Source organism: Heterodontus francisci, unplaced genomic scaffold (genome assembly GCF_036365525.1).
Source record: "Heterodontus francisci isolate sHetFra1 unplaced genomic scaffold, sHetFra1.hap1 HAP1_SCAFFOLD_1646, whole genome shotgun sequence".
Classification (NCBI taxonomy): domain Eukaryota; kingdom Metazoa; phylum Chordata; class Chondrichthyes; order Heterodontiformes; family Heterodontidae; genus Heterodontus; species Heterodontus francisci.
In genome coordinates this window covers 39,423-52,244 of record NW_027141322.1, presented here as the reverse complement: position 1 = coordinate 52,244, position 12,822 = coordinate 39,423, and the positions used below count along the sequence as shown (strand labels likewise).

General features: G+C 53.7%; 1 protein-coding gene across 2 annotated transcripts in view; it reads left to right on the top strand.

Annotated features, from left to right (window-relative positions):
* Positions 1–395: 395 nt before the first annotated feature.
* The window catches only part of LOC137362791 (DISP complex protein LRCH3-like), a 49,627-nt gene continuing 37,200 nt past the window's right edge, over positions 396–12,822 (top strand). The window contains exons 1-4 of one of the 2 annotated variants that reach the window (XM_068027034.1): positions 396–480; positions 7,813–7,957; positions 11,178–11,304; positions 12,567–12,672. In XM_068027034.1, the coding sequence (XP_067883135.1) occupies positions 411–480; positions 7,813–7,957; positions 11,178–11,304; positions 12,567–12,672 (448 nt within the window). In that variant the 5' untranslated portion in view covers positions 396–410. Of the gene's footprint in view, positions 481–3,367; positions 3,439–7,812; positions 7,958–11,177; positions 11,305–12,566; positions 12,673–12,822 lie in introns of those variants that run through there. The other variant, XM_068027036.1, reaches the window with a different exon arrangement.

Below are 12,822 nucleotides of genomic sequence, written 5' to 3'. Positions count from 1 at the left end.
GTCCCACACGCACTGACAGGCTGCACATTAGTTTCTCACGGTTTTTCAGCCCAGATGGTTGGCAGGATATCACATTGAAGCTGCCTTTGCTGAGCCTGACCTGTCCACAGCTGATTTACACAGGCACGCGCAAGCAAAGACACACATTCTGGACAGTGATCAGGAGCAGGAACACTGTCTGATTTCCTCTCTCTCTAAGCCATGGGTCACTGGGGTCACAGGGCTGTGTCCACTGTCTGTGTCTGAGCTCTCCCAGCAGCTGGTGTTGTCATCAATGGCTGTTTTCCACAGTTGCCACTTTGCGGAATTCTCACTGTTTGCGTGCATTTATCACAGACAGATGCAGCAACAGCTGTGAGTGTATTTCTCAAGGGATGTCAGATTCCTGGAGCCTGCTATAGGCTAACGGGATGGAGTTATGGGATCTATTCCCAGTAAGCCCTACGGTGAAAACAGGAGCCGTCAAAGTGACTGAGACAGGTGAGCAGCTTCCCTCGCCAAGATCCAACCAGCTACACAGTTAGTAGAGCATGAGGTGAGGGTACGGGTCCCCCTCTCCTGAAGGTGCTGACTCTCACTGGGGTACGGGTCCCCTCCTCTCCTGAAGGTGCTGACTCTCACTGGGGTACGGGTCCCCCTCCCCTGAAGGTGCTGACTCTCACTGGGGTACGGGTCCCCTCCTCTCCTGAAGGTGCTGACTCTCACTGGGGTACAGGTCCCCCTCCCCTGAAGGTGCTGACTCACACTGGGGTCCGGGTCCCCTCTCCTGAAGGTGCTGACTCTCACTGGGGTACGGGTCCCCTCCTCCCCTGAAGGTGCTGACTCTCACTGGGGTACGGGTCCCCTCCTCCCCTGAAGGTGTTGACTCTCACTGGGGTACGGGTCCCCTCCTCCCCTGAAGGTGCTGACTCTCACTGGGGTACGGGTCCCCTCCTCCCCTGAAGGTGTTGACTCTCACTGGGGTACAGGTCCCCTCCTCTCCTGAAGGTGCTGACTTTCACTGGGGTACGGGTCCCCTCCCCTGAAGGTGTTGACTCTCACTGGGGTACAGGTCCCCTCCTCCCCTGAAGGTGCTGACTCTCACTGGGGTACGGGTCCCCTCCTCCCCTGAAGGTGCTGACTCTCACTGGGGTACGGGTCCCCTCCTCCCCTGAAGGTGTTGACTCTCACTGGGGTACGGGTCCCCTCCTCCCCTGAAGGTGCTGACTCTCACTGGGGTACGGGTCCTGCACTTGTGTCTATCCCAGTTCGAATGCTGGAGAAGATTGTTCAGATATTCAGGGATGGGGTTCAGTTTGAAAACCTTGGGGAGCAATATCAGAGCCCGGAATAAATCCCTCCAGATTATTTTACTGTCATCAGTCTTGCCCTTGATCCTTCAGTCATATCCTGATTCTAGTCTTGTGCCAGTCATGCTTCACTGTCATGGCACTGCCACGTATCTCTACCGATTAAGGATATCTCGTCATTTCATTCTCTGTTAGAATCGTGGACCCTTCTCGCACAGAAAGGCAATTCGGCCCGTCCTACCTGTGCTGGCTGTTTGAAGAGCCAGTCTCATGTCTCAGCTTTATCCCCATTAAACTGCTAATCAGCCCCCTTCAAGTTCATCAAGTGCCTTTCCCAAGTCCCTGTGGAATCTCATCGTTCTGAGCTTGGAGATGTTTATAAGGGGTTCAGATTGCCTCCCAATGTCCTTGGGGTGAGTCGGGGCCTGCAATCGCCTGGACGTGGATATTGTGAGCACAGACAGAATGTGAGCCCCTGCCTTAAATCTCCAGACCTCGTTAAACAAAGATACATCTTCGCACCGCTAACTGTGCGACAGCCAACAGAGAGAGGAGTACGTGCATTTATATATAACTCCTTTCACCACCTCCGGACATTCCAAAACACTTTACAGCCAATCAAATACTTTTAAAGTGTAGTGACTGTTGTGATGTAGGATGTGCAGTAGCTAATTTGTGCACAGCAAGATCCCACAGACAAGGGGGAGAACATCCACCTGAGAGTGCAGATGGGGCATCAGTTTAACATCATGGAGTCATTTTTAGCATAGAAGGAGGCCATTCAGCCCATCGAATCCATGCCGGCTCCCCACGGAACTGCTCAATCCCACTCCCCCGCTCGATTTCCCCCCAGCCCTGCAAGTTTATTTCCTTCGTGTTCTTCCAGTTTCTTTTTGAAATCACTGATTCCTCCTCTATCACCCTAGTGGGCATTGAGTTCCAGGTCATTACATTAAAATAAAAGTTCTTGCTCCTATTCCCCCTGCATCTCTTGCCCAAAACTTTCAATCTGTGTCTCCTAGTCTTTGTGCCATCAGTTAATGGCAACAGTTTTTCTTTGTCTAAATTATCTAAGCCTGTCATAATCTTGTACACCTCTATCAAATCTCCCCTCATTCTCTTTTGTTCGAAGGAGAACAAATCTCAGCTTCTCCAACCTAACCTTGTAACTAAAATCCCCCATCCCTGGAACCATTCTGGTAAATCTCCTCTGCATCTTCTCAAAGACCCTCACATCCTTCCTGAAGTGTGGTGACCAGAACAGGACTCAATACACCAGTTGGGGCCTAACCAGAGCTTTATAAAGGTTCAGCATAACCTCCCTGTTCATCAGAAAGATGGTACCTCCGACAGTGCAGCACTCCCTCAGTACTGCCCCTCCGACAGTGCAGCACTCCCTCAGTACTGCCCCTCCGACAGTGCAGCACTCCCTCAGTACTGACCTTCCGACAGTGCAACGCTCCCTCAGTACTGACCTTCCGACAGTGCAGCACTCCCTCAGTACTGACCTTCCGACAGTGCAGCACTCCCTCAGTACTGCCCCTCCGACAGTGCAGCGCTCCATCAGTACTGCCCCTCCGACACTGCAGCGCTCCCTCAGTACTGCCCTTCCGACACTGCAGCGCTCCCTCAGTACTGCCCCTCTGACAGTGCAGCACTCCCTCAGTACTGACCCTCCGACACTGCAGCGCTCCTTCAGTACTGCCCCTCCGACACTGCAGCACTCCCTCAGTACTGCCCCTCCGACAGTGCAGCACTCCCTCAGTACTGCCCCTCCGACAGTGCAGCACTCCCTCAGTACTGACCCTCCAACAGCGTGGCATTCCCTCAGTACTGCACTAGGACGGTCAGCCTGGAGTTTGTGCTCAAGTCTCAGGAATGGGACTCCAACCCACAACCTTCTGACTCAGAGGTGAGAGTGTCAGTCAGCGAGCTACGGCCTGTCTGTCTTTGAGCAGCAACTTGGAAATGTGCCATGGTTTGCTGAAAATAGTTTTTGTGTTTCATATTTCGAGACCAATGATTGATACAGTAACGAATACTAGCAAAAAAAAAATCCTTCATGAGTTTCAGGGTGAAGGACTGTTGGGCCTCGGCAAATGAAAGCAGGGAATGTTGGAAATACTCAGCAGGTCAGACAGCTTCACTGGTGAGAGAAGCAGAGTTAATGTTTTAGGTCAATGTCCTTTGTTAAATGGCGTAGCTTTTTGCAATGTGGGCTGGGTAGGAATTGCTGGGATTCTGCCCAGGAGAATCAGCGGACTCCTGGTGTCATTGATCTCACTGGAGGGGACTGACAGGACTGGGTGTGTACAGAGTGAAATCTGAACCAGTGCCTGCAGGTCTCCACAGAGTAGAGCAGAAACACTCTGTTGTAACGCAGTTTGTTGTTACTTTGTGTTTGGACAGTTGCTAGGAACTGTCGCTGACACAAAAACTTTCATTTTACCTCTGGAAGAATTTTTCCCATCACACCTGGGACACTTTCCCTTTAAACAGCACCTTGTCCCCAAGGGAATTACAGACGCAGACCCGCGTCCCATCACCATAACTGTCGGAGAGGCAGCAGGGAGGGAGGCCTGCACTGTCGGACGGTCAGTACTGAGGGAGTGCTGCACTGTCGGAGGGTCGGTACTGAGGGAGCGTCGCGCTGTCGGAGGGTCGGTACTGAGGGAGTGCCGCGCTGTCGGAGGGTCGGTACTGAGGGAGTGCCGCGCTGTCGGAGGGTCGGTACTGAGGGAGTGCCGCGCTATCGGAGGGTCGGTACTGGGGGAGTGCCGCGCTGTCGGAGGGTCGGTACTGAGGGAGTGCTGCACTGTCGGAGGGTCGGTAATGAGGGAGCGTCGCGCTGTCGGAGGGTCGGTACTGAGGGAGTGTCGCGCTGTCGGAGGGTCGGTACTGAGGGAGCGTCGCGCTATCGGAGGGTCGGTACTGGGGGAGTGCCGCGCTGTCGGAGGGTCGGTACTGAGGGAGCGTCGCGCTATCGGAGGGTCGGTAATGAGGGAGCGTCGCGCTATCGGAGGGTCGGTACTGGGGGAGTGCCGCGCTGTCGGAGGGTCGGTACTGAGGGAGCGTCGCGCTGTCGGAGGGTCAGTACTGAGGGAGTGCCGCGCTGTCGGAGGGTCGGTACTGAGGGAGCGTCGCGCTGTCGGAGGGTCGGTACTGAGGGAGCGTCGCGCTGTCGGAGGGTCAGTACTGAGGGAGTGCCGCGCTGTCGGAGGGTCGGTACTGAGGGAGCGTCGCGCTGTCGGAGGGTCGGTACTGAGGGAGCGTCGCGCTGTCGGAGGGTCAGTACTGAGGGAGTGCCGCGCTGTCGGAGGGTCGGTACTGAGGGAGCGTCGCGCTGTCGGAGGGTCGGTACTGAGGGAGCGTCGCGCTGTCGGAGGGTCAGTACTGAGGGAGTGCCGCGCTGTCGGAGGGTCGGTACTGAGGGAGTGCCGCGCTGTCGGAGGGTCGGTACTGAGGGAGCGTCGCGCTGTCGGAGGGTCGGTACTGAGGGAGTGCCGCGCTGTCGGAGGGTCGGTACTGAGGGAGTGCCGCGCTGTCGGAGGGTCGGTACTGGGGGAGTGCCGCGCTGTCGGAGGGTCGGTACTGGGGGAGTGCCGCGCTGTCGGAGGGTCGGTACTGAGGGAGTGCCGCGCTGTCGGAGGGTCGGTACTGAGGGAGTGCCGCGCTGTCGGAGGGTCGGTACTGAGGGAGTGCCGCGCTGTCGGAGGGTCGGTACTGAGGGAGTGCCGCGCTGTCGGAGGGTCGGTACTGAGGGAGTGCCGCGCTGTCGGAGGGTCGGTACTGAGGGAGTGCCGCGCTGTCGGAGGGTCGGTACTGAGGGAGTGCCGCGCTGTCGGAGGGTCGGTACTGGGGGAGTGCCGCGCTGTCGGAGGGTCGGTACTGGGGGAGCGCCGCGCTGTCGGAGGGTCGGTACTGAGGGAGCGCCGCGCTGTCGGAGGGTCGGTACTGAGGGAGCGTCGCGCTGTCGGAGGGTCGGTACTGAGGGAGTGTCGCGCTGTCGGAGGGTCGGTACTGAGGGAGTGTCGCGCTGTCGGAGGGTCGGTACTGAGGGAGTGTCGCGCTGTCGGAGGGTCGGTACTGAGGGAGCGTCGCGCTGTCGGAGGGTCGGTACTGAGGGAGCGTCGCGCTGTCGGAGGGTCGGTACTGAGGGAGCGTCGCGCTGTCGGAGGGTCGGTACTGAGGGAGTGTCGCGCTGTCTGACGGTCAGTACTGAGGGAGTGTCGCGCTGTCGGAGGGTCGGTACTGAGGGAACGCCGCACTTTATCCCTCAACCAACATCACTAAAAACAGATGATCTGGCCATGGTTATGTTGCTGTTTGTGGGATCTTGCTCTGTACAAATTGGCTGCCACTTTTCCGACATTACAACAGTGACTATACTTCAGTGAAGTATTTCATTGGCTGTGAACAGCTTTGCGACATCCTGAGGTGGTGAAAGATAGTTTTGTCCTCTCTCTAGGTAATATTTCGAAGAAGGTTTCTGTAGTGTGATGGAAGGCAGATGCTTCGAGCTGTCAGTCAGTGCAGATACAGTTAGTTGGGTCAGGCTGTGGAATGGTTCCCTTTTTCATGGAATGATTGTGTGTGCATTCATTCAACATTAAACAAAGGCCTTTCTGTGGCAGTATCAATGCCCGAATGTGCGGGATTGGGGACAGCAGTGCAGGCTCCATCTGTGGAATGTACACATTTATACAGCAGCAGCAACTTCTCATTTGTGTTGCATAACCCATGACCCCAACCTTGACCATGCAGGCTGTCTGCCAAAAAGCACTTACTCCAACCCCTGATCCCTGGGGTGGAAGGTACTGCTTGGGGCTGTGTACTCCTCCGAGTCGCAAGGCAGGCGAGAAGACTGCCAGGCATTGGTGCGAGGGCAATTAGATACAGAGTAAAGCTCCCTCCGACCACACTCGCATCTTCAGAATGACAATCTCATTCTTGGCTGCCCTCCGCACTTTCCGTCCATCTTTCTTTGAAAATTTCTTGCAGAAAAAAAAAAACGGGGTTAGATACAGAGTAAAGCTCCCTCTACACTGTCCCCATCAAACACTCCCAGGACAGGTACAGCACGGGGTTAGATACAGAGTCAAGCTCCCTCTACACTGTCCCCATCAAACACTCCCAGGACAGGTACAGTACGGGGTTAGATACAGAGTAAAGCTCCCTCTACACTGTCCCCATCAAACACTCCCAGGACAGGTACAGCACGGGGTTAGATACAGAGTAAAGCTCCCTCTACACTGTCCCCATCAAACACTCCCAGGACAGGTACAGCACGGGGTTATATACAGAGTAAAGCTCCCTCTCCATCCTCTCGGGTACATTTCAATGGGCACTGTCTCTTCCCCAACCCTCCAACTCTGTCTTCCTCCCTCCCCCCACCCCACCCCCCCCAATTCGCCCTCTCTCTCTTCCCCCCCCCACTCCCCCCTATCTTTCCTCCTGGGCCCGAGGGGGGTCCCTCGGGTGGGAATTGGTCCTGAGGGGATGCTGGAGGCCTCTCTCTGTAAGTTATCTGTCTGTTTGTTGGTGTGTTGCTGGGACCTGAGACATGGAGTCTCCATGAGTTGCACATTTCAACTTCTATTTTCTCTCCATTACCATCTGTAATTTGGGTAAATTGTTAGTTATATTTTAAGCTGCTTGTCGAGCCTGGCCCGAGTTGTACCTGTTAACAATTGCTGCATTGTACACAGTATCTGTTTAAACAGTCTGAGTTGTGGTTTATGGTTAATTCTGGTGTGCGCTCCTCAGATTCCACCTTCTAGTAATCATTCAGTCATCTCTCGGTTTCGGCAATCGGAATCCTTTCTGATGCAGTTTGTAATCACAGACACAGTTCTTTAAAAAACAAGTGTAATTGTTAGTTAGCCTCCAGCTGTCGGGCTGGAGGAGGGAATGAGCTAGAGTTCCTGCTCCTGAATTGCTCTCAGTGTAATACTGTTGGACACTCCACATGATCGGAAAATGGTGTTTGGGGGGTCTCGGGTTCAAGGGCCAGTACAGGTGTGATGGGCTGATGGGCCTCCTGTGTATGAGGGTGGATCTGTGAAGAGGAAATGATGTGGACTCCTTCCCTGTGCCCCTCGCTGAGCCTCGATGTCACTGCGACAGACTTGTTTGTGCTGTGTGAGTATATGATTACACAGCTCACCTCCGTCTTAGTGCCAGGTCAGGAGCCCAGCCCACGGGCGGCTGTCAGGCAGCCAGTGTGGGGAAGGGGTCCCTGAGTTCCCACCACCACCACACACTGGACCCAAACCGGCTGTGTTCCCCTCCCTCCCACAATGTCCATCCGCTTCCCTCTGATCAGCAGCTGCTTTCACCCTGAGCAGATTCTGCTCCAATGATTCCTGTCCTTGGGAACTGTCTGCTCTTGGTTCCACTCACTCGCTTAAACTTTCAGAGGAGCCCTGGGCCCTGAGAGCAACCTTTCAGCTTTTCATTTATTTGCCTGAAAAGAAAATGGAGCTCTGATTGTTGAATTTTGTTTTTTCTCTTCACTCTGCAGATTTGTCGAAGAACAGACTCTCGGAGGTTCCGTCTGAGATTTGCCAGTACATCTCACTGGAGACACTGAATCTGTATCACAACTGTGTGAGGAATATTCCCTCAGCTATCACTAACCTACAGGCATTGACATATCTGAATGTCAGGTAAAGGCCCAAGACCTGCGGATTGCACCCAGCATGAGTTATTTTACCAATCACCTTCAATCTGTGTCCCTCTGGTTACCGAGCCTCCTGTCACTGCAAACAGTTTCTCCTTATTTACTCCATCAAAACACCTTCATGATTCTGAACATTTCTATTCAATCCCCCCTGAACCTTCTCTGCTCTAAGGAGAACAATCTCAGCTTCTCCAGTCTCTCCACATTAACTGAAGTCTCTCATCCCCAGGACCATTCCAGTAAATCTCCCTCCGCACCCTCTCCAAGGCCCTGACATCCTTCCCAAAGTGCGGAGCCCAGAATTGAGCAGAATATTCCAGTTGAGGCTGAACCTATGAATTATAAAGGGTTTAGCATAACTTCCTTGTACTCTCTGCCTCGATTTATAAAGCCCAGGATCCCATATGCCTTTTTTTCAACAGCTTTCTCAACTTGTCCTGCCATCAGTGCACAGTGCCAGGGCGGCACAGTGGCGCAGTGGTTAGCACCGCAGCCTCACAGCTCCAGCGACCCGGGTTCGATTCTGGGCACTGCCTGTGTGGAGTTTGCAAGTTCTCCCTGTGTCTGCGTGGGTTTCCTCCGGGTGCTCCGGTTTCCTCCCACAAGCCAAAAGACTTGCAGGTTGATAGGTAAATTGGCCATTATAAATTGTCACTAGTATAGGTAGGTGGTAGGGGAATATAGGGACAGGTGGGGATGTTTGGTAGGAATATAGGATTAGTATAGATGGGTGGTTGATGTTCGGCACAGACTCAGTGGGCCGAAGGGCCTGTTTCAGTGCTGCATCTCTAAACTAATCTAATCTTCAAATAAGAGTAGGAATAAATGGGTCATTCTCGCATTGGCAGGCTGTGACTAGTGGGATACTGCAGAGATCAGTGTTTGGGCCCCAGCTGTTCATAATATATATCAATGATTTGGATGTGGGGACCAAATCTAATATTTCTAAGTTCATGGGTTACAAAACTAGGTGGGAATGTGTGTTGTGAGGAAGATGCAAAGCGGCTTCAAGGGGATTTAGACAGACTTAGTGAGTGGGCAAGAACATAGCAGATGGAATATAATGTGGAAAAATGTGAGGTTATCCACTTTGATGGGAGGAAAAGATGTGCAGAGTATTTCTTAAATGGTAAGCGGTTAGAAAGTGTAGATGTACAAAGGGACCTGGGTGTCCTCGTCACTAAGTTACTGAAAGCTAACATGCAGGTGCAGCAAGCAATTAAGGCAGCTAATGGTATGCGAGCCTTTATCGCAAGAGGATTAGAGTACAGGAATAATGACGTCTTGCTTCAATTGTATGGAACCTTGGTTAGACTGCACCTGGAGTATTGTGTGCAGTTTTGGTCCCCATACCTTAGGAAAGATATTATTGTCATCGAGAGTGCAACAAAGGTTCACCAGATTGGTTCCCGGGATGGCAGGACTGTCCTATGAAGAGAGATTGGGGAAACTGGGCCTGTATTCTCTAGAGTTTCGAAGAATGAGAGGTGATCTCATTGGAACCTACAAAATAATGAAAGGGATAGACAGGGTAGATGCAGCTAAGATGTTTCCCCTGGTTGGGGAGTCTAGAACCAGGGGACACAATTTCAACATAAGGGGGAAGCCACTTAGGACAGAGATGAGGAGAAATGTCTTTACTCGGAGGGTTGTGAATCTTTGGAATTCTCTACTCAGAGGGCTGTGGAAGCTCAGTCATTGAGTATGTTTAAAGCAGAGATTGACAGATTTCTAAATACAAATGACATAACGGAATATGAGGATAGTGTGGGGGAAAAAGGCATTGAAGTGGATTATCAGACATGATCATATTAAATGGCGGAGCAGGCTCGATGGGCTGAATGGCCTACTCCTATGTTCAAAGATTTGTGTGCGTTTTCCTTGGAGAAGAGAAGACTGAGAGGCGATTTGATAGAGATATTCAAAATCATGAGGGGTCTGGACAGAGTAGAGAGAGAGAAACTGTTCCCACTGGTGAAAGGATTGAGAACGAGAGGGCACAGATTTAAAGTATTTGGTAAGAGAAGCAAAAGTGACAGAGGAAAAACATTTTCACGTAGCGAGTGGTTAAGGTCTGGAATGCGGTGCCTGAGAACGTGGTGGAGGCAGGTTCAATTGAAGCATTCAAAAGGGAATTAGACTGGGATATGAAAAGCAAGAATGTACAGGGTTATGGGGAGAAGGCGAGGGAATAACACTAGGTGAATTGCTCATTCAGAGAGCTGCTGCAGACACGATGGGCCGAATGGCCTCCTTCTGCACTGTAACAATTCTGTGGTTTTTATCATAGTAACTGCTCACCCCTTACCCCAGCCCCCCTCTCTCTCCGATTAGCATTTCACTTTCTATTCCTCGTCCCTCCCCCTCCCCCACTCTATGCTCACTCTGCGTTTCCAAGAGACCGCTTTCTGCTGCCAATCACTGTCCAGTGACCCCTGGGTTAGAGAGGGGGGGGAAATCAGCCAGGGTTCCTGCTCCTGATCACTGTCCAGTGACCCCAGGGTTAGAGAGAGAGAGAGGGGGAAATCAGCCAGGGTTCCTGCTCCTGATCACTGTCCAGTGACCCCAGGGTTAGAGAGAGAGAGGGGGGGAAATCAGCCAGGGTTCCTGCTCCTGATCACTGTCCAGTGACCCCAGGGTTAGAGAGAGAGAGAGGGGGAAATCAGCCAGGGTTCCTGCTCCTGATCACTGTCCAGTGACCCCTGGGTTAGAGAGAGAGAGGGGGGAAATCAGCCAGGGTTCCTGCTCCTGATAACTGTCCAGTGACCCCTGGGTTAGAGAGAGAGAGGGGGGGAAATCAGCCAGGGTTCCTGCTCCTGATCACTGTCCAGTGACCCCTGGGTTAGAGAGAGAGAGGGGGGGAAAATCAGTCAGGGTTCCTGCTCCTGATCACTGTCCAGTGACCCCTGGGTTAGAGAGAGAGAGGGGGGGAAATCAGTCAGGGTTCCTGCTCCTGATCACTGTTCAGTGACCCCTGGGTTAGAGAGAGAGAGGGGGGGAAATCAGCCAGGGTTCCTGCTCCTGATCACTGTCCAGTGACCCCTGGGTTAGAGAGAGAGAGAGGGGGGAAATCAGCCAGGGTTCCTGCTCCTGATCACTGTCCAGTGACTCTGGGCTGTGGGTGAGGACCATGTTGGGTGGGTTTGGGTTTGTATCAGTATGGTGACAGACTCTTATCTCTCTTTGTGTCTCTCTCTCCCCATCAGTCGCAGCCAGCTGTGTGTGTTACCCGCCTACCTGTGCTGCCTGCCCCTGAAAGTACTCATCACCAGTAACAACAAGCTCACATCACTGCCTGAAGACATTGGCTGCCTCAGACATCTCCGAGAGCTGGTAGGTTCACTTACCGAGGGTCACTGTGCAGCCGAGGGTGGGAACTGAGCTCAGGTCACTGCTGCTGTCTGACCCCCAACTCCCCCCTCCTCATCCCCCAGCTCTGGGAAGGGAAACAGTCTGATGTCCTGCTGCAGCATTGAGTATGTTTGAGCCTGCACGTGTGTTCCTGTGCGTGTGCATGCTCCTGTGTGCGTGCCTATGCTCCTGTGCGTGTGCGCGCGCCTATGCTCCTGTGTGTGTGTGTGTGTGCCTGTGCTCCTGTGCGTGTGTGTGTGCTCCTGTGCGTGTGTGTGCGCCTGTGCTCCTGTGCGTGTGTGTGCGCCTGTGCTCCTGTGCGTGTGTGTGCGCCTGTGCTCCTGTGCGTGTGTGTGCGCCTGTGCTCCTGTGCGTGTGTGTGCGCCTGTGCTCCTGTGCGTGTGTGTGCGCCTGTGCTCCTGTGCGTGTGTGTGCGCCTATGCTCCTGTGCGTGTGTGTGTGCCGATGCTCCTGTGCGTGCGTGTGTGCCTATGCTCCTGTGCGTGTGTGTGCGCCTATGCTCGTGTGTGTGTGTGTGTGTGAAAGGTGGTTGATGCCTGATCCTTCTGGCTCTGCTCACTGCTGGGAGTATGGACCCAGCCTGTGCTGCCAATCCCCTCTCCCTCACCAGGGCCATGGCTCAGCCCCGCCGTTCCCCCAAGCTTGGGTTGGGGATTGGAGGGGGGAATGTTTCGGGAATGTCATAAACACGACTGACTGAGAGTAGACCGAAGAGTATTCAGTGGAAAGCCAACAGTAACGGGAGTGCAGCGGGGGTACACACTGACCCAGCTGAGGCTAGGGAGCTCTTCATGCACCAGGACGCTGGGCCGCACTGACTGGTGATAGTTAGGCCTGGCCTGGCCGGGCTGGGCCTGGTTTGCAGGCTCCAACAGAGTGAAACCTCTGTCTTTGTGCCTGTTCCTTAAATCAGCAGCTGACACTCAGGGCGTACAGTGTCTGGGCTTCACCCTCCTGTATCTGGGCTCGTACGCACACGGTAGCCAACGTGCACAGTGCAGGGCATCAGGGGTAGGACCCTGGGCCACAGGGGGAGTGAGGAGGTGGAAAGCAGAGGTTAGTGACACCAAGCTTGGGTTTATGGCTGTGGGTTGCCGGGGGGGGGGGAACACCGAGGGCAGTGAGGGGACCCCTGGTGGCAAGAGCCAGGTACTGCACCCATGGCAGCCTCTCTCCGACTGGACTCTGTGTCAGTTACTGTGGAATTTTGTTTCACTGTCCAGGACGTGAGCTGTAACGAGATCCAGACCCTGCCTTCACAGATCGGGAACCTGGAGTCACTGCGAGATCTGAACATGCGACGGAATCAGTTGGTCACTCTCCCAGAAGGTCAGTGCCAGGCTGAGGAGCCGCCTCACACCCTCATTACAGATAGTTAGTGAAAGCTGCAAACACTCTCATTCTGATTCTCTGCCATTGATTCTGGGATTGAGTGCTGAACTGAAAAGAGACAGACTTGCATTTCGATAGCGCCTTTCA